Raw genomic sequence first — 26284 nt, 5'->3', positions numbered from 1 at the left:
CGTCTGACTTTCACATCAGTCTGTTGCCATGGGGCTTCCGATGTCACACTGTCAGTATTATGATTACCATAATACCTAACAGGCAAAAAGGGATTGGTTGCTAGTGGAAACCCTTGGGTGAAACTCACACCGTTTTAGTAACCAACCCAACTGCATAGACTTTAGACAACCATGTAAATGGGTAAATGGATTAATCATTCAGCTGCATTCCATTTGAATATTTTCCTTCCATATGTGTGTTCCCTTTAAGCAATCGTCTAGTGTCACTTGAAACCGATGAGAGCTCTTTTGGAGGTTATTTTTGGGAAGGTGGTGAAACAACAGACAGCTGTTCTTGGGAACAAGTGTCATAGGATCTGCCTAAGCTAGCTCCCAGTTAAAAAAAAAGTCTGAGGTGCATTGTCCTTTTCCTTCATAACATTAGGTTGTTTACTAGCGGCCTGAAAGTGTCAGTTCAGCTTCCTAAACACATAGGAAAGAAGGAAACTTACATTTACTAAGAACCTACTGTGTGCCAGAATGTGACTCTGGTCAAAGTATAGCTTTAAGGTGGAGAACTGGTAAGCTAGGTGTTCTTGAACAACCCTGTTATACACGACAATTCGCAGCTTTTTCCAGCTTGTATACAATGTTCTTCCTAATCGGACATTGACTGACCACCAATAAAGGCCAAGTCAGCACTTAAAATTGGTCCAGATCCTCCTATGCTGAGTAATTGTCTTGCAGTCATTTTCACTGCAATATTAAAAGACTGGAAACATAATAGAAACGAGGTACAATAAATAAACTCCTGAATTAAAAGTTTTGTTAAAAGGTTTGACAAATGCGTCTGTCTTTTTAGGATCTTGTTAAGTAGGTGGAGGGGTCACTTTTAGGGGATAAAGGGATCAACGGAATAAAACTGAACTTGAGGCTGTGCAGATTTGGAAAGCCATATCAAGACTTGCCTAAATCTATATAAATCAATTTGTGTGCCAGAGAATGAAGAGCTGACTTTTTTCAAATGCCAATTCAGCAATTACAAAGTCTGCTGGTGGTTAATTAAAAACTACCATCTCATTATGTTCAGAGTTAAATTACAAGTGTGAAAAGACTACTGTTTGCAATAACTGAATGCTCTGTACTCTCTGTGCTCTCATCAAAAGGAGGGCAGGGATAAATAACTTTTATTTAACTCACTGAAAAATCTCTCTCAGCTCTTTCATGTTTAATTAACTTCTTCCCAGAGCTTGGGTCTTAACTTAGAGTTCCTAAGCAGTAATGGAAATATTTGTTCATTTTGTGCAGAAGACTTTTCTTCCATTAGTTGAGTAGAAAAGTTAGAAATAATTGAACCCCAAAGACGCTGGGAAAAGTGACACCCATCCAAAGATTTTCATTGAGGCCACTAAATCCAGAAGAGACTTATGACAGAAAAATGGCAGAAAATGGTGATTTTTGCTTTACGGCTTGTGTGCCTCCAAGATTGGGGAGCTGGGGTCGTAAACACTTCTGTGGACTGGTCAAGTTTTAGTTCTCATTTGTAAGTCTGTCTTAAGGAACTTAATGTTTTGCTATTTCAAGGATTCCACTGTCAGAAAAGAGACCAAACTTTTATCACCATGGTGGATGTGAAGTGTCTGAGTGACGATGAATTATAGAGCGAACTTGACAAGTTTGGATTTTCACCTGGCCCAATAGTACGTACGTATGCAGCAAGTATTAGAGGGTACTCAATGATTACCTATAAGCTACCTCCAAAGATTGAGAATTATCTACAGTGGAAGGAACCTATGCAATAAAAACCATTAAAATAGAAATAGGAAAAAAATTTAAAACCCAGCTCTTACTCACACATTAGTAAATTTGGTGCCAAAGAGGAAGGATTGATTTTTTACAGTAGTGAAACACCAGTTACTCTTGATTATATCACCCTGGGCTCTTTTTGCATTTCTAGTATGTGCACTGTGTTAACTGTTTATGTACTTACTGTCCATATTTCCCGCACATAGGATGTACAACTTCGTCTGTCTTGTTCCCCGATGTACCCAATGTCTGACTCCGTGGCCAATCCACAGAGGCCCCACCTTAAGTGATGCTGGAAGGAAAGGAGTGAGTTGAGTAGTTGTGGGGTCTACCTTATTGTAAAAGCCATAATTAGCCAATAATGTAAGATACAAGAATAAGGACCTGAACTGTGAAATATTTTGAATCCAGTGAGATCACATACACAAACAGAGCAACTTAACTGCTCTCCACATTCCTCCTCAGCTTCCACCAGAAAAGTGAAGGAAAAGAAGTTAGTGCAATTGTTGGTCTCAACTCCCTGTGCACCACCCGAGATGAACGGACCCAGAGAGCTGGACAGAGCTCAGGACTATGATGACAGTGAAGGTACCGTCAGAAGGCGTACTGTAGATAGCAGCTGTGCGCTTACTCATACCTTGTCCGGCATGATTTATGCAGCTTTAAATGGTAGGCAGGGTGACCTGTGAAATATCCCTACGGGCTCTTTGCACACAGAGCCTGGAAAATAGGCCCTTGGGCTGCAAAAGGAATCTGTTAACTCCATGTCTACATTCATGCCAGTGCCTCAGTGGGGAAGACTGTCAGGAGAAGGACTGGTCATTCTGCACATTCTCTTACTAAACAGAGCCAACTCTGTGTTTGATTTCTAAAACCGGAAGTTCCTACAGGTGATTTCCAGGTCTCTTTTGAGGTGTCAACCTCTGCTTTGCCTCAATCAATAAATTTGACAATTATTTTCTTCAGATTAAACGATTGCACATCCATTAAGAAATATGAACTAGGGACTTCCCTGGTGGTGCAGTGGTTAAGAATCCGCCTGCCAATGCAGGGGACACGGGTTTGAGCCCTGGTCCGGGAAGATCCCACATGCCGCGGAGCAACTAAGCCTGTGCGCCACAACAAATGAGCCTGCGCTCTAGAGCCTGTGAGCCGCAACTACTGAGCCCACGTACCACAACTACTGAAGCCTGCGCGCCTAAAGCCCATCCTCCACAACAAGAGAAGCCACCGCACTGAGTAGCCCGCGCACTGCAACGAAGAGCAGCCCCCGCTCGCCGCAACTAGAGAAAGCTTGCACACAGCAACAAAGACCCAACACAGCTAAAAATAAAATATAAATAAATTTTTAAAAAAAATTTTTTAAAAATGAAATATGAACTAGGTTGCACCTCCCCAAACTCCTCCTGTGCCTACTGCCTTCCTGATTTAATGGGGGCTGACCACAGCTGGTTTCTTCCAGGTCCCAGGGAGGGCGGGAGTGGTGAACTCTGGGATCCGTGGGTTTCCCTTTAAGTGGCCCCTGCCCCAGGTGCACCGTTCTCCTGCAGGGGTGTCCAGTTTGGGCTCTTAGGGGTGGGCTTGAAGATTCCCACAATGCATTCCGAGGCTCTTTCATCCAATAAATATTTATTAGGAGTCCTATGTGAGCCACAGTAAAATAACAGAAACTATCACTTATTGAAAGCCATCAGTGCATTTCTGGCCTAACAGGCATTATCTCATTTAACCTTCACAATACTTAGCTGAAGTTCAGACAGGCCAGGTGACTGGCCCAACATCATATAGCTAGGAAGTAGCCCCCAAAGATAAGCTTCCATTAGAATGTGCCATGAAGAGTAAGGCCCGTCTGTCTTCATTACCACCACGTGTCCAGGTCCTAGAACAGTACTAGGCACATAGCAGGAATTCGCATATATTGAATATACTGTGACAGAACTGAGATTTGAACCCGGGTCTGGCTGTCATAGTTGTGCTCTTTCTACCACATACTCTACACTTTCTCATAATTTCTATTATGAGGATGAACAGATGACATTTTTGTCCATGTCTGGACAAAAAATGGCGGTTTCATATAGTTCAAACTAAGAGCTCAACAAACAATGTAAGTGCCTGGGGCCCTCTGAAAAGTCCCCTGTAACGCCTGGTATTGGTCGTGGCGCAGGCACGGAGCTTTCCCCGAGAGTCTGGCATGGCCTCATTTGGAAATGGCAGCAGAGTTTGGGGACAGATCCCACTGGCCCCTGAGCAGAACCGTTAGCATGGGGGTACCTCAAGGCAAGTGGCGACCCCAGACCCTTTCTGGATGTGGGATGCCTTCAAAGTCTTGACCCAGACCTGGGGCTGCCTCTGTTCCCTGCCAAAGATATGAGCTGAGGGGACTAGACCAGCCCTCTGATGAAAAGCAGTGTCAGACTAGAAGATTCCAGAGAGGAAGGCTTGTACACTCAACTGCTCACGACTGCCCAGGACTGCAGGTCAGACCTGCACAAGCAAGCTGTTGTGGTCTCAAGCCATCCCGGTTCCCAGCATGTAGCCCTCAAAAGAGGTGCATTTATGCGAGGGCTAGGAGAAAGCTGGTCCTTCGGTTTGCTTTAGACTGTCTACCTGATGCTAGCCAACTGCAGGCAGTCAGGTCAGAGGGGGAAGCTCTGGTTCAGTCCTACTCTTGTAATGCTATTCTGCAACGTCAATGGCTGGTGGTTAATACAAACAGAAAACCTGCTTCTCAAGGTCAGGTCTAAATTGGATGTTTGAATCTGCTAGTTGAGGACCCTCAATAAGACCCTAGTGCCATTAGAATGGAGGGGTTGTCATGGAACTCATGGGATCTTGTGGAATTCAGCCTTGGGCATTTCACAGAGACATCCAGGCCTGGGGTGGGGTTGTGGTGGAGGGGCAGGGCAGTTCCAGACCTGAGGCTGAGCATTAGGTCATCCAAACAATGGGTGGATTCGAGTTTTCTCATTTTCACTCATTGTTTTTTCACTAGGTGGACATAGCGTTAATGATCTCACCTCTTTTCAAACTTCCCAAATATCTGTGACATGGAGAACTCATTTAAAATCCCCTGCATTTAGGGCTTCTCTGGTGGCGCAGTGGTTGGGAATCCGCGTGCCAATGCAGAAGACATGGGTTCGAGTCCTGGTCCGGGAGGATCCCACATGCTGCGGAGCAGCTAGGCCCGTGCGCCACAACTGCTGAGCCTGCCCTCCAGAGCCCACATGCCACAACTACTGAGCACACGTGCCATAATAACTGAAGCCCACGTGCCTAGAGCCCGTGCTCTGCAACAGGAGAAGCCGCCGCAATGAGAGGCCTGTGCACCGCAAGGAACAGTGACCCCTGCTCGCCGCAATTGGAGAAAGCCTGTGCGCAGCAAAGAGGACCCGATGCAGCAAAAAATAAATAAATTAATAAAATCCCCTGCATTAAAACCTCTGCTGAATGTCCAACAGCACACAACTGCTCCAAGTTTATCAAAATGCTTCTTCACAGACTGAAGCCGAGGGTTGATTAACAACCTTTTCTGCTCCTGGCGGTTCCCCTGATTTTAAAGCCTTTTTGCACAGGTTTGGCCTGCCCTCCCCTGGATGCTTCTTGGGATACAGAAGAAATCCTCCTTCCCTATCTTGACAATCAGGGATGCATGAGGCTTACAGCTGTTTTGAAGGGGCGATGACTAGACTAAAAACACGCCCAGATGAGCAGCCAGCTCAGGCTCTGCAATGTATTTCTCTCAGAGGCGTACAAATGTGACAGCCTCCCTGGTAGAAGCCCTCCCTGTGCTCCCAGGGGAAGGCCTGTGTGTTCCACAAAGGCCACTGCAGAAATGCTCTTTTCCCTCAGAAAGGCAAAGTGAATTTTCTTCCCCTCACAAAAATCTTTTGCCCTACAGTTGAGAGAATTCACTCCTACCAGTGGTGTGTATTCCCTTTGCTAGCTCATATGTTCTCATGGCCTATTTTCCTTTTGTTTCCCATGATCCAGAGCTTAATGCCACTATCATTTCGAAAGGAAATATCATATTCTCATCAGAAAAAAACAAGGGACCCAAAAAAGTATGTACAATTCTAATGCATGAATACTTTTACACATATATTAAATGTAGAAAATAGCACTTTTCATGTGTATTAAGAAGGGAAATAGAGAGTCACTACATTCTGTTACAATGGTAAAATCCTAGTTTAAAACAGCTCATTTTAATGAAGGTTTCTGTTTTCTGAAACTATTTCCACGTTCTGGCATAGGACCCAGAGTCACAGGGTCCTCCTGCGCCATCTCCTCACCCTGAGATAGCCACCCTCTCTCCCCTCCAGCTGTTGTCCCCTCTCTCTCCTTTTGCCACCCGTGGTCTCGTATAGACCCACAGTGAGCATGGAATAACTGTGAGTTCCTGTTCCCGTCTCTCTCTCTCTCTCTCTCTCCTGGACACTGAGGTCATTGAAGCACAAGGCCAGGTGTGTGAAAGTAACAGGTTCGGGTAAGCCCAGCTGGCTTAGAGACCCTGCCCTTCCACTTGTTAGTTGTGCGACCTTAAAAGATCTAAGCCTCCCCTAGTGCATCGCTTAATAGCAGCTCCCGCTTACAGGGTGGCTGGGAAGGGAAAGGCCGGTAACGCTCTTAGCCCTGGACCTGGCACATCATTAGCTCACATAATGAACTCCAGGTCATCAACTCTAGGGACCCTTTCTCAGTCTTCTGACCACTGTCCCTCCTTATTTAGAGACACCTGCTTTCTTCGATTTGGGCAGCTCTGTGCTCTCTTGGTTCTTGCTTCTACCCTCTTCCTGTTCTGTGCTGAGTCTTTGTCTTTTGGCCCCTAATGAAGCTTGTGCCTGAGGTCTGTCTTCAGCCCTCTTCCCTTCCGCTCTGCATCGTTTCCCTTGCTCTCTCCTCACTTCCCGCCTCTATGTCGTGACTCCACATAGAACCTCCACACAGGACACCCCTCCTAGGCTTAGGCCTGCATATCCAGTTGCTTTCTGTCCTGGAGAACTCCTTCCTTCTCCTTCTCTTCCCCTCCTGCTTTCCCTCCTTCCCGCATTCACCCAACAAATGTTTGTCATCATGAACATTTCAAAGATTGGATATTTGTATTTATACATCCCCCTGTGGTTATACTCCAGCACCTCACGTTCAGGGTATCCGGATCAAGCTCATTTTCACTCACTCAGCCTGCATTTGTGACCTCTGTTTATCCTGATGGCTTTACTGCCTTCCCACTGTCCAGGCTCAAAGCCTCCCGAGTTGTCTTGGGATGCCACGCCCCTCAGCTCCTTAGGTATAAACAATCGCCAAGTCCCATGGATTAGAATTATGAGTTTTTAAAAAAATTATCCCCCCTTCTCTTCCCACTGCTGCTATCTTAGCTTGCATTCAGCTACTTAAAAACAATTGCAAAATCCTCCTAACTGGCCTCTTCCTCCAACTTTTCCCAATTCAGGTCCAAATCTATCAGCAGAGATTAAATCACATTATTAATTTGCCTGGAGACTTTACAACAAGAGGCAAACTTACTATGCACCATGAGGAGACACCAATGTCTCCGGTAACTTTATCTCCCTCATCGTCGGATCCAAACCATAATTACTTGTTTCTGCACCTCTCACACTTTCTTCCCACGTGCCTTTGCCTCAACTGTTCTTTATGCCTGGAATTCCTTTCATTTTCTCACCCCCTCCCCATTTTTCTTCCTGTTAAAATACTGTGATCATTTAAGGAACGTCTCAAAGGCCAATCCTGTGCATCCCTTTACAGTTGCCTTTTATTCCCTTCATTGGCTGTCACAGGCTCTTGCACATAGTAGGGTCCCAAAGCTCACCTCATCAAACACTCTAGTGACAAATAGGTTAAGTTTACAAATGTGATCTAGTATTTAAACTACCTGCTGAGTTTAAATACCAAATGAAAAGGAGCCCCCAAGTAAACACTCCTGCAGTACGCTCTAGCTTTAACTTCCCGTTTAAACATAATTCAAATTAGATGAAGGAATTCAGATATCTTATACATTTTCTAAAAGGTTTTTTAAAATCTTCTAAATGGCTCATTAAAGGAATCCTTTCCATTCATTAAACCTCGTTTCCACAGAAAACCCTTTTGTATAGTTCCTGCAAAGACATCTACAGGAGAAACAGCAGCCTGAGTATTTAAAAATGCATCAGGTGGGACCAGTGCCCTTCAGTCTTTGCTTTACATAAACCCGAAATAAAACCACGTCAATATTTTGAATTGGCAATAGAATTTAATAGAAAGTTTGTGATGGCATAAAATGTTTTGATCTGAAGGATTTACATAAGCCATTTTGATTCTCAGAAGGGCCCCAAGATATCTTTTCAACTTTAAATCTGAAAGTAAATGTAAATAAGCACTTAAATTTCCATGTAAAAGGTGGTAGAACATGTGTTTATTGAGACACTTGTCGAACACCATAGACTTTAACTACTTAAAAGCAGTGGTCTGTACCTAACAGTCCTCTAAGTACCTGCAAAGGTAGTATTTGCATTTCTTTGAAACACCAATGAACACACATTTTCCTCTCATTTTAGTAGGTTTCTAGTGGAATACAAACCACTTTGAGATTTGGATTATGTCGATTTCTGGACACTTTTTCATACTCTGTGTGTTTTATCAAGTCACATATATGGCCCATTTGATTTGGTGATTAACACCACCAGAAAGCCAGGTCATTATTCTTTTTAATTGTTTTTTTTTTCATCAGATAGACTCTAGACACAGCTTATGTTTCCACTGATGGAGGAGGGAGTTAAGCCAATGTGTATAACTCAGGCTCTAAGTCCCCTTCCCCCAAAGAGGAAAAAAAATAGGGTTTGGGGGCAGTAGGGAGGCAAAATAATCTACAACATCGAGGTTGCACAAAGTGGGGTTTAAGTAGGGTGACCATATAATTTATCATCCCAAACGGGATGCTTTTGAGAATGAAAGGGGAGACTACACAGAAGGGACTCTGGAATAACAGAAGTAAAACAGTACTGTCCTGGCGAAACAGGGCATATTTTCACCCCGGGTTTGGGAGTGGTTCCAAAGGGTGAAGTGTTTGGACGTGCATGCTGGTTGCGGAGGACTGATGCAGGCAACACCCAGAGGGCAGCTGACCCAGGCAGGTGTGTGTTCCTGGCCCCATCTGGGTGTTTCCTTATTCTCTCCCAGACAGAGCATGCTGTTTCCTGCCAGAATCTCTGTTCATTCTGTTCTCCCACCCTGGAATGCCTTCTTCTCATCTTGCCACCTGTCCTATACTACATTCCACTAGGAGTTTCTCAAAATGGATTCTGTGGGTCTGGTTCTAGGAATCTGCCTTTTCAATCAACCCCTACTTCCACCCTCTGCCCAGGAGCTTTTGCTCTAGGCTGTAAACTTTTGAGGGTAAAAACCTATGTCTGAATCCTCTATGTTTAATTCAACATATGGGGGGAGAGGGAGTTACTCAGTCCCTGTTGGCCAAACTGAAAGGAAACTTTACCCTACACTGATGTTGAAGAGCTCGCTTTCTGACTTCCTAGTCTGTGGCATCTTCTGGACATACCTTGATGTATTCTCTTGAGAGACAATGCTTAGGTCATCACAAATTGATGACCATCCAGGGAATGGTTGTAGCAGAGCTTCCACTCCTGGATCTCAGCCTATGAGTTAATAACTATTTATTGTGTACAGGGCATTGTGCTAGACCTTCTTCAGGAAGAAAATAGGAGCAAAAGGAGCCGTAGTTTCTGTCCTGAAGAAATTTAAATAGAGCTCTGGAAACAAAGAATACGTGTACCAAAAATATGGACTCTAGAGTCTGACTGCCTGGGTTCAAATCCCAGTTCTGCCACTAACTTTGACAAGACACTTGGCCTCTCTGTGTCTTAGTTTTGTCATCTATAAATACGGATAATAATAGTCTCAACTTCATAGGGTGTTGTGAGGATTCAGTAGAAATATGTAAAATAGAGTAGTGATGACATATAATAAGAGTTATATAAGTGCAATAAGTATTATTCTATCATTAATATTATTATTATATAAAAAGCATGATCTTTAATTATCTGCAATGCAAAGCAATATAATTAGTGAAAAATAATATAATGGGAACTGAATCTTTAGTATTGAACTCCCAAGTGCCATAGAATGTGATTTACAGGTGCCTACAGGTATGTTTATATAGTTAAATATACAGACATAACTAAAGATTGTTCTCTGTGAGCGCCGTGTGTTGAATGAGGCAGACCAAGCATTTAAAAAAAGTCATGTGTGCCCTCCCAGTATATAGGATTCCTTCTTCTCAATCTTAGGTTTAAATCCTTCCCGTGCCCCTTTAAACATTTTTTTGAACGATTTATTTTGAGATAAGTTCAAACTTAGGGAAAGTTGCCAGAATAGTACATAGAATTCCCATAGCCCAGATAATCTAATTGTTACCTTTTACCACACTTTTTTTTAATTGAACTATAGTTGATTTACAATGTTGCGTTAGTTTCAGGTGTACAGCACAGTGATTCAGTTATACATATATATATATATATATTCTTTTTCAGCTTCTTTTCCCTTATAGGTTATTACAAAATATTGAGTATAGTTCCCTGTGCTATACAGTAGGTCCTTAGTGTGTGTGTGTTTGTGTGTGTGTGCATGCATGCAGGTACCCTACCATTATGTCTTTCTGAACCACTGAGAGCAAACTGTAGACATGAAGCCCCTCAGCCTTCCAGCATGTATTCTGCTACCCGCAAAGGATACTTTCCTATATAACCACCGTATAACACTCCAAATAATGAAATTTACATTGATTCAATGCTAACATCCGATATTCAGACCCCATTCAGATTTCATCAACTGTTCCAATAATATCTTTTGCTTTCTGGTCCAAGGCCAATCCAGGAACATGTGTTGCCTTTAGTTGTCAGGTCTTTTCAGCCTCCTTCAGTCTGGAACAACAGTGCCTCAGTCTTTCCCTGTCAGATGCCCTTGACTGTTTTAAAGAGCATAGGCCTTTCATTCTGCAGGTGATTTCTCTGATTTTTCTTTTGACTATTCATAGAGGCCATGTATCCAGGCAGGAATTCTTCAGAAATGATGCTGTGCTCTTCTCATTCTGTTTCACTGCTGGTAATGCCAGCCTTAATCACCTGGAAAAGTTGGTGTCTCTCAGATTCCTCCATAAAGCCATCATTTTCCCCTTTGGAACTGAACAGTATTTTGTGGGGAGATATTCTGAAATGACACCTCATCAAACCTTATCCATTAGCCCAGTACCCATAAGTGACTGCCTAATTCAACTTCCATCATCATCACGGCCCATTGGAAGTTTCTATTTCTATTATTTCTTCTAAATTTATTAGTTGGTATTCTATTGTGAGGAAGACTTTCCCTTCACCCTCATTTATTTATTTATTTGTTGGTTGATTGGTTGGTTGGTTTGTCCATATGTCCATTCATTCATTCATTCATTCATACTAGTATGAGTTCATTGACTCTTCATTTCAGTGGTTGTATCTGTTGATATGATTATTTATCCTAATGCTCAATTTGTCCCAGATTTGGCTAGTGGGAGCCCTGGCAGTCCAGTGGTGAAGACTCCATGCTTCCACTGAAGGGGGCGTGGGTTCAATCCCTGGTCAGGGAACTAAGATGCCACATGCCATGCGGCAAAGAAAAAAAAGATGGATACTGTGTCCTTTTGACGTGTCCTCATCATTCCTTGAGCATTTCCTTAGTTTCTGGCCCAACAAGATGTTTCAGACCCATCTTGTGCTTTTTCTGCCGCAGGAACGCTGGTTCCTTTTACTGCAGGATATCAATTCAGAAACCAAGATCTAGGCCTTCAGTGAGCTCCTGGTTGCTGGAGAGTTGTTACTTCTAGGCCCTCTCAGTGGACAGAGCTAGAAAATAAATGTTTGTATATATGTACACATACACACATGTATCTATCACTATTTTTATATCTCTCTCTCTATGTATTTTTAAACCATGAGTCCCTATTGACCTCCAATTACAACCCAGCATTGCAGTGTTCTTTCTAACCTTTCCCCTTTCTGTGTTTGTAAGTCACTTCTCTGACAGTGAGAAACCTGCCTTCCATTAGCCTCAATATGTTTACATTTTTGCTCAATTTTCTAATTTTCTCAGTGTAACTAATCTCACAATCATAGCAGCCTGCTCCTCCTCTGCATGGTCCCCATCATCACTTCCTTGACCCCTGGACATGTCAGCACCTCTACGTGGCCCTCCCCTTACTGTCCTCCTTGGACACAGGGCACACTAAAGCCTCCATGCGGTCCCCTCCCCTACTGCTCTTGTTCTTCAACCACCAGGCACCCCAAAGTCCCCTCCATATCCATAGCTCCCTACCCCATTTCATTGTCCTCCAGGCATGCTGACACTCTGAGCCCATGTCCCCTCTGCCACACTTCCAGTGCAGGACACACTGACATTCCAGGGAAGGAAAAGGAAGAGAAAGAAAGCTTCATGTCTCTTTTTCGTTTCCAGTTCTGAGGTCTGTTTCATTGTCTTTGTGCCAGGACTTTAATAGGATTTTTACTCTCTGTGTCTCAGTTGCTATTGTTGCTGATAATATACCTTGTAGGCCTATAATTATCATGTGCAGGGCCTACCTCAAGTGCTGCAATCAGAAGGCCCAATGTACCAAGGGAATATACTACCATTAAGACTACCATTAAATGTGTGGTTTGAGTTGCACGTCAAGATTTTAGGAGACCTGATCAGGTTAAACATCCCTACAATAGTTTCTTAATTAATTGAAAAACATCCTTATTCCCAATAGTAGTTATATATTACAGCTGGATCAAAGTGAAGAGTAAATTACATATTCTATAACTACTTAATAAGCCCTTTGTTCTTACCTATGACATGTGCTAATGGGAGCTAAATGCCATCCTTACAAGGAATGTAATTTAACATTCTTCTTGTAAAAATACTGACCTCCTGGTAGATGTGCTTAAATATGCCTGATGATCAATATACCTTTATCTTGTTGATTACATGCTGATTCTTTCTGTGTAGTAGAACCCAGTTTTGAAATACAAGAGCAGCAGGAAGAGACAGTGAAACCAAATTCTGATTACAATGATTCTAAGATGATAATAAAGGTAAACTTATTTATTTTCATAAAACTGAATTATGAGCAGTGATGGTCTTTTTCTGTAGGAAAAATATGAATTTGTTTAGGAAACGCAGCTTTCCTTTCCCTTTCATCTAAGAATATAACCATTACTGACTTTAGCTAATTTATAATTTGCATTATGAGTATAGATATATGTATCCATTTTAGGGAGAGGAATTTCCTGTTGTACCTCTCACATGAGGACCCCTGAGTTATTTTAATCTCTTGGGACTTGTTAGGGCTTTGTGAGCACCAGGCACTATTCATCGCAATTCATGAGTCCAGGCATGATTTACTATAGATAATTATTGATTATGGAATTTACTATCCAAAAGGCTTCTTGGAGGAGGCTATATGGTTCATCTTATAGATGAGGAAACAAGCAGAGAGGGCATATGACTTGTCCAAAGCACAGAGAGTTAGAAGAAAAATTGGAATCGAATTCTGGTCTCCCAGTTTCCATTCTATTGCCCTTTCCAGTATATCAAGCTGCCAGAGGGGCAGAAAAACAACCAGGCACCTGAGTAGTGAAACAGCTCCCCCCAGTGTCCCTTTTTTTTATATCGCAGAAGGACTCCAGAACATCTGTTCACCCATGGAAGCAAAGGCTTTCTTTCTGATGATTGCTTTGCAAAGAAAGTCCTTGCGAGGCACTCGTTGGTGACTCTTCCATTCACACATTAAACCATGCTACAGAAATCATGAGAGTTAAAACGGGCTGACACATATGCATATGGGTACCTGGAATTCTCCCAAGCGGACAAAAAAAAAATCTCAAACCTGAAAAACTTTTTTTGACATTTTATTATAACATATCTTACGCATCCAAAAATTTATAAAGAATCACATAATGAGTAGAGTCCCACTCCAGAGATTTTTTAAAAAATCATTGCTAATTCAGTTGAAGACCCCAATGTATCCCTCCCTGATCATATTCCCTTCCTTCCTTTCCCGCAAGGTAACCACTGATCTCAATTTTCTAGTTTTCATTCTTTTCCTTTTCTTTACAGTATCCACAGACTTTAGTTTCTCATGATTTTGGACTTTATTTAAATTATAACGTAATGTAAGTATTCTGTAACTTTCCTTTATCATTCAGTATTATGTTGTGAGCTTCATCCCATATTTGTAGCTCTAGTTCATTCATTTTTACTGCTATATACTTATTATGAAAATATATCTATCCATTCTTTATTTATTGGACATCTGGATCATTTCCAAGTTTTTCTAATACAAGCAATGCTGCTACAAACATTGTGACAAATGCTCCATCGTGTAAATGTACAAGAAATCTTCTTCTGATTGAATGAATGATCTAAGAGTGGAACTGCTCCACTAATAGTAGAATCAAAGGGTATATCTCCCTTCAACTTAACACAGCATCTGCTAAATTGCTCCGAAAAGAAGCTGCAGCATTTTAGGTTCCTACCAGCAATACATTAAGAGCTCCATTGTTCTAACTCTTCTTCAAAATTTAGTATTGCCAGATTTCATTTTTGTCAATGTAGTGGTTGGAGGATGGTAGTTCATTATGATTACAATTTGTATTTTTCTTATTATTAATAAGTTGAGCATCTTTTCACATGTTTGTTGGTCATTTGTGTTTTCTCATCTGTGAAATGCCTGTTCATTTCTCTTGCCCATTTTTCTATTGTTTACCCTTTTCTTGTTAATTTATAAGAGCTCTCTATATTTTGGATACTAATCCTTTGTTAGTCATTAAGTATAGAACGTATCTTCTAGTAGCTTGGGATTTTTTTTTTTTTGAGAAAAAGATTTTTTTGCAGTAGTCTTAGGTTCATAGCAAAATGGAGAGGAAGGTACAGAGATTTCCCATATAACCGCTGCCCCCCACACATGCAGAGTCTCTCCCATTACTAACAACCCCCACCAGTGGGCTTATCTTTTCACTCTTTTCTTGGTGACTTTTTTTTTTTTTTTTTTGCATTGAGAGCCCAGAATCCTAACCACTAGGCAACCAGGGAACTCCCCCTTTGTGTCTTTTTTTTTTTTTTTAATGTAATTTAAAAAAATGATTTCAAACTTACAGAAAAATTCCAACAAAATGTTCCTGTGTGGCCTTAACCTAGGTTTACCAAGTCTTAACTTTTTACCACATTTTTTGGGTAATTTTATCTATTATTTTTTTCTCAAACTAAATTGTAGACATCATGACCTTTTACTCCCTCCCCAAAACTTTAGTATGTATTTCCTTAGACTAAAGACATAAGGACATTCACAGTACAATGACAGGAATCAGAAAAAAATTTAATTGAGATTAAATTCACATAACATAAAATTTACTATTTTAAAATGAACACTTTAGTGGCATTTAAGACATTCATAATGCTGTGAAACTACTACCTCTATCTAGTTTCAAAAATTTTCATCACCCCAAAATAAAACTCAGTACCCATTAAGCAGTTATTCCCCAATTCCCTTCTGGCAATTACTAATCTACTTTCTATTTCAATGAATTTACTTTTGGATTTTTCATTTGAATGGAATCATTCAGTATGTGATGTTTTATGACTGACTTCTTTCACTTAGCTTAAGGTTTTCAAGGTTCATCCATGTTGCAGCATGTATCTGTATCTTTTTATGACTAACAGTTCATTGTATGGATATACCACAATTTGCTATTCATTCATTCATTGACGGACATGTGGATTCTTTCCACCTCTTGGATATTGGGAATAGTGCTACCTTGAACATTCACATACAAATATTTGAGTACGTGTTTTCAGTTCTTTTGGGTATATATCTAGGAGTGGAATTGCTAGGTCTTATGGTAATTCTATGTTTAACTTTTTTAGTAATGGCTAGTTGTTTTCCACAGTGGCTGCAGCATTTTACATTCCTACTACCTATATATGAGGATTCTAATTTCTCATATCCTTGCCAACACTTCTTATTCCGCTCCAACTTTTTTTTAAAAGCCAGCCTGGTAGGTGTAAAGTAGTATCTCATTGTAGTTTTGCTTTGCATTTCCTTAATGATTAATGATATTGAACATCTTTTCATGTGCTTATTCCCCTTTTGTGTATCTTCTTTGCAGAAACGTCTATTCAAGCCATATGCCTATATTTTAACAAGTTAGTTTGTCTTTTTGTTGTTGAGTTGTAAGAGTTCTTTATATATTCTGAATACTAGACTGTTATCAGATATATGATTTACCAATATTTTTTTTCCCATTCTGTATGTTGCCTTTCTTGATGATGTTCTTTGAGATCACAAAAGTTTTCAGAAGTTTGTCTATGACAAGTCTTGGCATAGATTTCTTTAGCTTTATCCCGTTTGGAATTCATTCAGCTTCTTGAATCTGTAGATTACTGCTTTTTGCCAAATTTGGAACGTTGTCAGCCATTATTTCTCCAAATACCTTTTGTTGTTGTTGTTGTTTGTTTGGTTTTTTTTTTTTGCGGTACACGGGCCTCTCACTGTTGTGGCCTCTTCCGTTGCGGAGCCCAGGCTCCGGACACGCAGGCTCAGCGGCCATGGCTCACGGGCGCAGCCGCTCCGCGGCATGTGGGATCTTCCCGGACCAGGGCACGAACCCGTGTCCCGCGGCATGTGGGATCTTCCCGGACCAGGGCACGAACCCGTGTCCCCTGCATCGGCAGGCGGACTCTCAACCACTGCGCCACCAGGGAAGCCCTCCAAATACCTTTTTTAGCCTGACCATCTTCGTCTGCTTTAGGAACTCTGATTACATACGTTAGATCTTCTAATCCCTTAAGACTCTGAGACTCTGTTTTTGTTTTGTTTTTAGTCTATTTTCTCTCTCGTTTGGTTTGGATGATTTATATACGTCTGTCTCCAAGGACATTGATTCTTTCCTCTGTTTTCTACATTCTACTGTCAAACCCATCTAAATAAATTTTTTATTTTGGTTGTTGAATTTTTTTCAATTCTAACATTTACATTTGTTTTTTCTGTATATATTGTACTATCTGCAGAGAATTAATATTTTTCATTTGTTTCAAACACGTCTCATATTGTTCCTTGAAACATTTTCTGGTGGTTGCTCTAAAATCCTGGTCAGATGATTTTAATATTTTTGTCATCGTGGTGTTGGCATCTGTTATTGTTTTTTCTCACTTGAGTTATGAGACTCCAGATCTTACTTAAATCTTTTGCTTTAGCTGACCTCCTCATACTCCACACTGGTGGGAAAGAGGGGTGCCAACTCTTTGCTCTCACGTGGGGGTAGAAGTCCAGTTCCCCCACTGGGCCTCCACGGATGCCCTGGTGTGTGTATGTGTGCCTTATTATTGCTGGGCTGCTGCAGGGGCTCCCACGTGGCCTCCACTGACACCACCCAGCTGGGGAGGGGGCTTCTGACACATGGAAGTGGAAATCCAAGCTTCCCATGTGCCTTTATGTTGGGGGTGGAGTGTGCCATTTGGCTGAAGTAGAGCAGTTACTGTCTTGCTAGTCTGTTTTCTGTCAAAAAAGTTTTCTGTCTTGCTAGGCTGCTCCTTTTCCCTTTCTTTGCCCTTTGGCTTTTGGGGGGGCTTTTCTGTCTGAACCCATTGATGTTTCCAGGTTACGGCTTCTCCAGCACCCAGTCCAGGATTTGTGAGGTAAAAAGAAAGCTCAGAGCACTCACCACATGTCGTCCCTCGGGTCCCAAGGTCCCTAGCCCATCTGCTTCTCTCCATCTTTCAGAGTCTTTTTATGTTTGCTTTGTATATAACATCCAGGTTTTGGCTGTACTTAGCAAAAGAAACTGGGAGAAGCACATCTAAGCCATCTTGTTCCCAAAACCATTTTTGAGCAGTCTGTCATTTCTCTTCTTATCTGCAGTGTTAAATCTTGTCATATATCAAATTTCTATACATACATGGGTGTTTTAAAACGTACCTAGGATTTGTTTTAATCAAGTATGGTAAGGTGATAGACATGGAGACAACTGCCTTTGAAAGAAGAGTTTATTACCTACAGCTCCCAAGAGGAACAGGCACGTCATGCCATGCAGGGCCACATGGGGAAGTATCAGGGTCAGGCAGGAAGTAGGAGTGAAAGAAAGCATGGGCTCATGCCTTTAGTGTGATGTTTGCAGGAAGGAGTGGGTCAAGCAAGGCAAACATTTTAGGATTAGCTAGTTTGAATAATTTTAGTGGGCTCTGGGCCATAAGTGTGGTCGCTAGTTGTCCAATATCTGGCCAACTAGGAGAAATAATGGCTTGGTGTGTGAGAGTTAGGTAGGAAGGTGTTTGGGGTATGCGTTTTGGATTGTTTGGTTTGCATATGAAAGGCTTGCTTTACTATCTCTAGGAATTAGCTAGCCCCTTTTTTTTTTTTGCAGTAGGTGGGCCTCTCACTGTTGTGGCCTCTCCCGTTGGAGAGCACAGGCTCCGGACGCGCAGGCTCAGCGGCCATGGCTCACGGGCCCAGCCGCTCCGCGGCATGTGGGATCTTCCCGGACCGGGGTACGAACCCGGGTCCCCTGCATCGGCAGGCGGACTCTCAACCACTGCGCCACCAGGGAAGCCCTAGCTAGCCCTTTGAGAGGCAGTCTCTTAAGGATTAGCAAGGCCCCAAGATGTCAAAGCATAAAATACAGAAAATAAAAACTATGATTAATACAATGGGGTCTCTACTCTGATTAATTCATCTAGCCTGTGCTGAGGGCAGGATGTCTTAATTCCCATAGCACCCCTTCCCCCACCTTGTCGTTGTTTTTAAATGGTGTCTTTATTTTACTTGTCCCTTTGTTCTTCCATATAAATTTTAGAATGTTTATCAAGTTCCATAAAAAATTCAGATTGGAGGGCTTCCCTGGTGGCGCAGTGGTTGAGAGTCTGCCTGCCGATGCCCACGTACCGCAAAAAAAAAAAAAAAAAAAAAAAAAAAAATTCAGATTGGAATTTTGATTGACATTTTATTGACTTTATAAATTAATTTGGAAAGAGCTGGATTTTCATTCTGTTGAGTCTTCCTGTTCATGTTCTTTACGTTTATTGAAATTTTCTTTAATGTCCTTCAGTAAGATTTTATTATTTTCTCAGTGAAGGTCAGGTTCATCTTTTGTTAGCTTTATTAGGTAGCTTTGTTAGGTAGGCCTTTTAATTTTTGTTGCTATTGGGAATAGTATCTTTTTCAAATTATGTTTTAAATATTTGTTGCTAATAAATAGAAATGCAGTTGATTTTGTATATTGATCTTCTAAAAATGAACTCTTTGCAATTACAATAATTTTTCTGTAGATTCTTTTTTGTTCAGTTTGATTACCTTTAATTTCTTTTTGTTTTACTGTGCTGGCTAAGATCTCTTTATTACAATATTAAATCAGAGGGATAATAGTAGGAATTCTTTCCTTGGTTCTTATTCTAAAGAAAATGCTTTTAATATTTTCCCTTTGAGTATGATATGAGTATGATATTTGGTACAGGTGTTAAAGACACCTTTTATCAAGTTAAGGAAGTTCCCGTTCTATTCCTGGTTTGCTAGAGAATTTTTTTCAAAATCAGAAATGAAAATGATCACAAGGTTTTTAACCTTTCTTTTGTTAATGTGATGCAGATTATTTTAAAAGGCTTTAAATTAATTCAAAAACACAATGTTTTAGATGAGAGCTTTATTAAATCAAGGTTGAGGTAAAAACAGTGAAGTAAGGGTCTGAAATTATTGTAAAATCTTTTATTAACTTAATCATTTTAGTCAATAAAGGGATTTGGGCTAACTCAATTTTAAACTGTTCTAAATCAAAAGGTGTTTTCTGCCTGTAATCAGGGTTGCAACTGCCAGTTTGCCAAGTCATCGGTAAAAATGTCTCGTAGTGAAATAAAGTAATTGGAAAATGTAACACATTTTAGTTAGGAGAGAATTTCATTCCCACCCCCCGGAGCTTCACTGCTCCTGACTGCCCAGAATCCAACAGTAAGAAGTCCTGGAAGAATCAGAGAAAGGAAGGGTGGGAAACCCCTGCAGCACCCCTTTGATTGCCTGTAATTGTAGGTATCAGCCTAGGACATTTCTGGCTAGGTTTGGGTCTACAGTGTAAAATATACTTCTCGTGGATATGCAAACAAACTTGTATTTCTTTATGGGCAAATATGAACGGCTTTAGTCAAGGTAGATTATTTTTCAAAAACCGAATATATTTTCGGATGAGTAATGATTTAATGAGAATACAAAATGATTATTATTCTTTCTGGCTCTAGATATCAGCCCAGTGTTTTGTAGTTAACCGTAATACAGTATGACATAATAGTTCATACACAATCCACTTTCAGATTCAATATGATATACATAAGTAGGCCAGAATTAACACAGAATAGTCTACCTGGAAAAATCTTATTAAAAAGCCAATTTCCCAAATATTTAAGAAGAGATCTGGCTGCAAGTGTTACTTCTATAAGAAATTAATTGATGATTAGATAATTTATCAATGAACAAAAACAGTTTTTACAAATATGTTTTGATATATTTGTAATGATAAATTTCCCCAATAGAAAGATTCCAAAACAAAGCCCCAAAAACATAGACGTTGAAGCCAGAATATCTGGATTTAAATTACAGCTGTTCCTTTCACTAATTGTGTAATCTGGGGCAAATAATTTAGCTCCGTAAGTCTCTCTTTCCTCATCTATAAAATGGTGATGATTAGCTCTTAGAGTTGTTAGAAAGATCAACTGAATTGAGGCATGTTCAATGCCCAAGACGTTAAACATTCAGGCATGGTATTTCTAACTCCTTTCTAGTAAAGCAATACCATCATCCTGCAGTACAGCATGGTATGACGGGGAGGGGCTCCGAGGCTGCATAGCCTGAGTTGACTCCTGGCTCCACCAGCTCATCAGCTCTGTGACCATGGACACACTACTTAAACTCTCCATGCCTCAGTTTTCTCATCTGTAAGATGGTCATTATAAAAATATCTTCCTCATAGGGTGGTAGGATTAAGTGAGTTTATTTATGTAAAATGCTTTAGAGTGGGGCCTGACACCCAGGAAATGCTATTTAAGTGTTAGCTAGTATTGTAGTGAGACACTCACGGTTTAGTGTACTGGTATACCTAGAACTATCACATTTATAACTACAGCTGATCAGTAATAGGTGGATGGGTATAATTTTCTGACTTGAATGCCAGGGATGTCCTGAAGAGGGTGGAGCAGCAGAGGAGGCCACGCATTCCCTTGCTCCCTGCTGTGAATGTTTTGCAAAAACAGCAGTGTTTGGGGCTTCCCTGGTGGCGCAGTGGTTGAGAGTCCGCCTGCCAATGCAGGGGACCCGGATTCGTGCCCCGGTCCGGGAGGATCCCACGTGCCGCGGAGCGGTTGGGCCCATGAGCCATAGCCGCTGGGCCTGCGCGTCTAGAGCCTGTGCTCCGCAATGGGAGAGGCCACAGCAGTGAGAGGCCCGCTTACGGCAAAAAAACAAAAACAACAAAAAAAAGACAGCTGTGTTTGCAGAATCTAGCTCTGAGCATGGGGAGAAAGGAACAGAAGTATTCCATTTCCCCGTGGGTGCCATTTACTCTCACTAAGCCACTGCTTTAATGAACACCAGTATTTTTTAGTGCCATTGTAAATGGTGTTTATAGTGAAAATCATATTACAACATTAAAGGAATTGTTTAAAGATGAAAACTAAATCAGCTACAAATATGCCACCTGACGCAAAAACTGATTTAATTTTTTTCTCTCTAGGTTTTGTTTATGTGCATATGCAGTATGTATTTACACAGTTGCCATCACTGTGTACATACAATTTTATACTGTTTACTGTGTTTAACATTAATCGATAACCTTTCTCCTGTTAAATAATCATTATAATTATTATTTTTTATATAAATTTAGTTATTTATTCATTTATTTAATTTTTGGCTGCATTGGGTCTTCGCTGCTGCACGCGGGCTTTCTCTAGTTGCAGTGAGCAGGGGCTACTCTTTGTTGCGGGGCGCAGGCTTCTCATTGTGGTGGCTTCTCTTGTTGCAGAGCACAGGCTCTAGGCGCATGGGCTTCAGTAGTTGTGGCTCGCGGGCTCTAGAGCCCAGGCTCAGTAGTTGTGGCGCACAGGCTTAGTTGCTCCGCGGCATGTGGGATCTTCGTGGACCAGGGTTCGAACCCGTGTCCCCTGCATTGGCAGGCGGATTCTTAACCACTGCGCCACCAGGGAAGCCCCTATAATTATTATTATTATTGATGGCTGCAGAGTCATGTTGATAGGCCATAATTACTCTTTTTTTGAAAATCAAAATGTCTACCTTTTACATACTGTAGGAGAACTCTAGGGATGTTAGTAAGGGCAATAAATTATAGAAGAAAAGGAAATCAAAGACCTATACCTCCTTATGGCAGGAGGAAAGAGAGGGAGGGAGTATCTGATTGCCTAAGAGCTGTGAAATCCTATAATTTGATTTTGCAACAGATTTCTACCCTAATGCTTTACTTAACGTATCTATTTTTAAATTTAAGAGAATTAAAAAGAAGTTGCATGTGACAGGTACGTGGAGGTTCATTTTACTACTGTCTACTTTTGTATATGTTTGACACTTTCTGTAATTAACAAGCTTTAAAGAAAAGAATGTGCTTATAAAGGATTTTTCCGACACCCTTGGAAATCATTTGAGGTGTCTCTTGGTGAGCAGATCCCCACAGCCCACGCACGTGGGAATTTTCAAAGTCTCTCTACCTCAAGAGTCTTTGCTTCCTTCTTCCAGGAAATTGAAATAGTGTATGTGCAGAGATGTCCATGCTGGGAACAGTGCTCCCTCAGAAGTGGCACTCTTGTGCCTGGCTCAGCTCCCACCATCTGCAGAGACCCTGCCCGGGTGTCACTAAACCACCGTTGAGAACATCTTTAAGAGGGTGGGGCAGGGAGTAGAGGGGAAGGGGTGGAGGCAGTAGCTGACTCATCATTGCTGGCCTAGACTGGGAAGGGGTGACCGGTAGTAAATGGTTGTAGAGCAGGCCATGCCCTCTCTACCCCACCTTGGGCTGAGACCATCACACCTGCTGATACAACACACCCTGGAGGTGATTGTCCAGACTCATTAGAGTTACATGCTCTTTTGGGGTGTCCTGATGACACACTTGCTAAGACCAGGGCTCTCCTTTCTCCTGGTAACTCTGTGACTCACGTGAATGCCCAGGTGCCCCCTGTCCTGTCCTACCCTCCATCACACCCTAGTCAGTCTTTCTCAATATTGCTGTCAGAACATCTCCTTTTGGGACTTCCCTGGTGGTCCAGTGGTTAAGAATCCATCTTACAATGCAGGGGATGTGGGTTCAATCCCTGGTCAGGGAACTAAGATCCCACATGCTGATGGGCAACTAAGCCCGTGTGCTGCAACTACTGAGCCCAGGCCCTCTGGAGCCCACACACCACAACTAGAGAGAACCCCTCGCCCTGCAACGAAGGATCCCACGTGCTGCAACTAAGACCCAACGCAGCCAAAAATAAATAAATAAAAATATATTTTTAAATTACATTAAAAAAAAAAAAGAATGTCTCCTTTTGATTTTCCTTCTGGTTCTTGTTCTATGCTGGTGTCGGTCAGTCCTTTCCCTGTCTGAGGCAAGTCCCATCCTGCTCCTGTATATCTGGGAGTTCTTGGTGCCTGTCTCCTTTGCCCTCAGCCTCTGGCAGTATCATGAGGCCTCTGGCAGCACGGCAGGTGTCAGAGGCTCCTGTTGTGTTTAGGGGTCCTGAGCCCCTGGGAGGGGGGCAAATATCTACACCCAGTGGTAGATATTATGGGTTGATTAAAGAGAAATGGAAAATCAAACCATCATGTTGTACACTTTAAATTTATACAGTGACGTGTGTCAATTACTTCAATAAAACAGGGGGAAAAAGAGAAATAGAAAACAGCTCTGTGAGATCCAACAGATGGTCTGATTGGGGAGAAGGAAGTCAGTGCAGAATACTTAACAAAATCCCCATGCTCAATGGTCAGCTGTTTAGGACAGGGATGGTGTGGTGGTCCCTTCAGAAATCCTCACTGCCAGCGTGGGGACTGGTACTCAGCAGCACGGTACAAATGTTTGTTGAATGAATAAATAAAACTTCAGGTCAATAAAGTCAGGTACAGAACATGTATACGAGTGCCAAAGAAATATAGACCAGATGAGTGATCTGAGTAGATAGAGTAATAAAGAAGACTTCTTATAGGAGGGAAATTATTTTTAGAAACTGAAGGGTAGAGAGGAGTCTAGTGTAGAGTTCCATTGATAATACTGTATGACCTTAGACAAGTTACTTAACCTTTCTGTGCCTCAAACATCATCTTCAAAATGGAGCAATGAGAGTGCCTACCAGATGGGGGCAGGGTGGTCTCGGAGGCTCAGTGAATTCTTGGGAAATAGGACCTGGAACTTGATAAACAGCGGTCAGCAACATCATCTGGTACCACATCTTTACATTCTTAGGGGTCACCCTGGACACTGCAGACATTTGAGGATGATAAGGTCTGAATCTTAAACATGAATGGACCGTCAAGGAAAACCAGACATATGAGGAGAAACAGCAACATGAAATTAATAACAATTATCATTACTACAATCATTATGTCTAATGTTTATTGAATGCTTACTATGTGTCAGGAGATGTTTTCATCACTTTGCATATATTAAATCATTTAATCTTTGCAACTCTATTTCACAGGGAGGAAACAAAGGCCTAAAGAGCTATACCTTTTCACTTTACTGAAAAAAATACCATCATGAAAGAAATTTGGGGGAAAAGGAAAAAAGAAAAAAGCCACGATTGTCTCTCCTTCTACCCCTCGTACAGAACATTTTCACTTTCCTAAATTATTTTCTAGTCCCCGTTCATCGCCAACTTGTTTTTTGTTTTTTTTGGCCAACTTGTTTTTTAAAATAACTGTATTCTTTATATAAGAATGGCGCAGGCTCATAAAATAAGTTCCAAGCAATAAAAAAGTACAAATAAGAGAGCAAAAGAAAGAGTTATTTAAGAACAGAATGCTGCTGGCATCATGTGACCTTCGTCACTGGCATGTCTATTGTGTGTGAATCACTGAACTAAAATATTACTCTGCGGAACTTGGATGTTTTTACTAATTACTGAATAAAAGAAGGCAAAGTGAAAGTCTGTGCTATGAAGTACTAAACAACCTGATATACCAAAAACTTATCAGTTCTCAGAGTATATGACTTTTTCTAGAAAAAAAAAAGATTCTTTGTACAAGACATTGGAAACAATAAATTCTTCTTGATATATATATATATATATTTTTGATTCATTAGAGACCCAAGGCTTCCACCAGTAAACCAAAAGCCCTAGAAGGCTTCTGCCTGGATTCTGAGGAAAGAAGGTAATGCTTTTCTTAACATATGAGGAGATATTATTGTCTTATGTAACTCCGGGAAAAAAATTCATTATTCAGATCTCTGTGAAGGGTTTGAGTCTGTAAAGAACGTGTTGAGAAAGAAGAAAGATTGGTGATATCTCACAATTTCGAAGCCGAAGGGGCCTTACATACTGTCCAGTTCACCACCCATGTTTAGAGATAAGCAAACAGGCCAGAGAGACTGAGGAGGATGCCATAAATCACAGTGAGCTGAGACCATCCCAAGTTTCTTGATTTGTAGTCATTTAGAGACATTTATTCCTATTTGTGGTAAAGGGAAAAGAGAAGAAAAAACAAAAGAGCAAGTAGTTGAAATAAGTTCTCAAGACAGGACATTTTATGGGTCAGAGAGTAAAGCCTTCTGGAAAGTTCCCTTCTGAATAAACTTGGGCCGATTTCCAGGATTTGACTAGCAGATCAGAAAGTACCCCCTTGCCCCTTTAAATGCAAAATAAGCAGATTTCAAAAATAGTTCCCATCTCCACCCTGAAAGGCAGTGCTTATACCTGTGGAGAGAGAAGGAAGAGGGCCAGTGAACTGATGCCCCCCAACAGCTTGTACCCATCCCCACTGGGGACCAGGGGATCTGTAAGTCCCTAAGCTGGCCTTGCACCAGCATTGAAAGACGTTACACAGTAGGTGATAAATAAATGCTCTGTGGGATTTTAGAGATCTCACATCCTGGTGATACCCTGTTAACATTACTCACTGAAATTAGCACAGGTTTTAAATGAGTGGCGCTCTTCCCTAAAGCCCCACCGTGGTTACTCCCTTGGGCCCAAAGGCCCACGGATTTTAAGGGGTGCTCAAGTAGCAGTTGTACGCAACCCTAAGAGCCACTACTGTTTTCACAGGTGTGCTGCGAGAGCATCAGACGTCAGATTCAAAGCATGGAATAACATCAGAGAGAACGCCTGCTGCATAGTGAACAGGAGCGCTGCGAGCAGGAACATAGAAACGTTTCCAGCAGGCTTGAAGCTTGCTGTGTTTGGCATCTTCGTCACTGTGATATTTGTCTACATAACTGTGGAAGGGAAGCCACTCTTTGGTTAA

At 41.5% G+C, this 26284-nt stretch overlaps 1 protein-coding gene across 1 annotated transcript; it reads left to right on the top strand.

The window, feature by feature from the left end:
* Positions 1-1193: 1193 nt before the first annotated feature.
* LEMD1 (LEM domain containing 1) lies at positions 1194-26284 on the top strand. Its single transcript, XM_022593277.2, is given in 5 exon segments — positions 1194-1683; positions 2251-2373; positions 5776-5846; positions 25128-25195; positions 26086-26284. Coding segments are annotated over 5 exon segments (543 nt in total). The 5' UTR covers positions 1194-1601.

The sequence above is a fragment of the Delphinapterus leucas genome, chromosome 1, assembly GCF_059928025.1.
Source record: "Delphinapterus leucas isolate spDelLeu-1000000601 "Yukka" chromosome 1, BTC_Dleu_Yukka2, whole genome shotgun sequence".
Taxonomy (NCBI): domain Eukaryota; kingdom Metazoa; phylum Chordata; class Mammalia; order Artiodactyla; family Monodontidae; genus Delphinapterus; species Delphinapterus leucas.
Note: the sequence above shows the minus strand (reverse complement) of the source record. Positions and strands in the feature narration are given on the sequence as shown.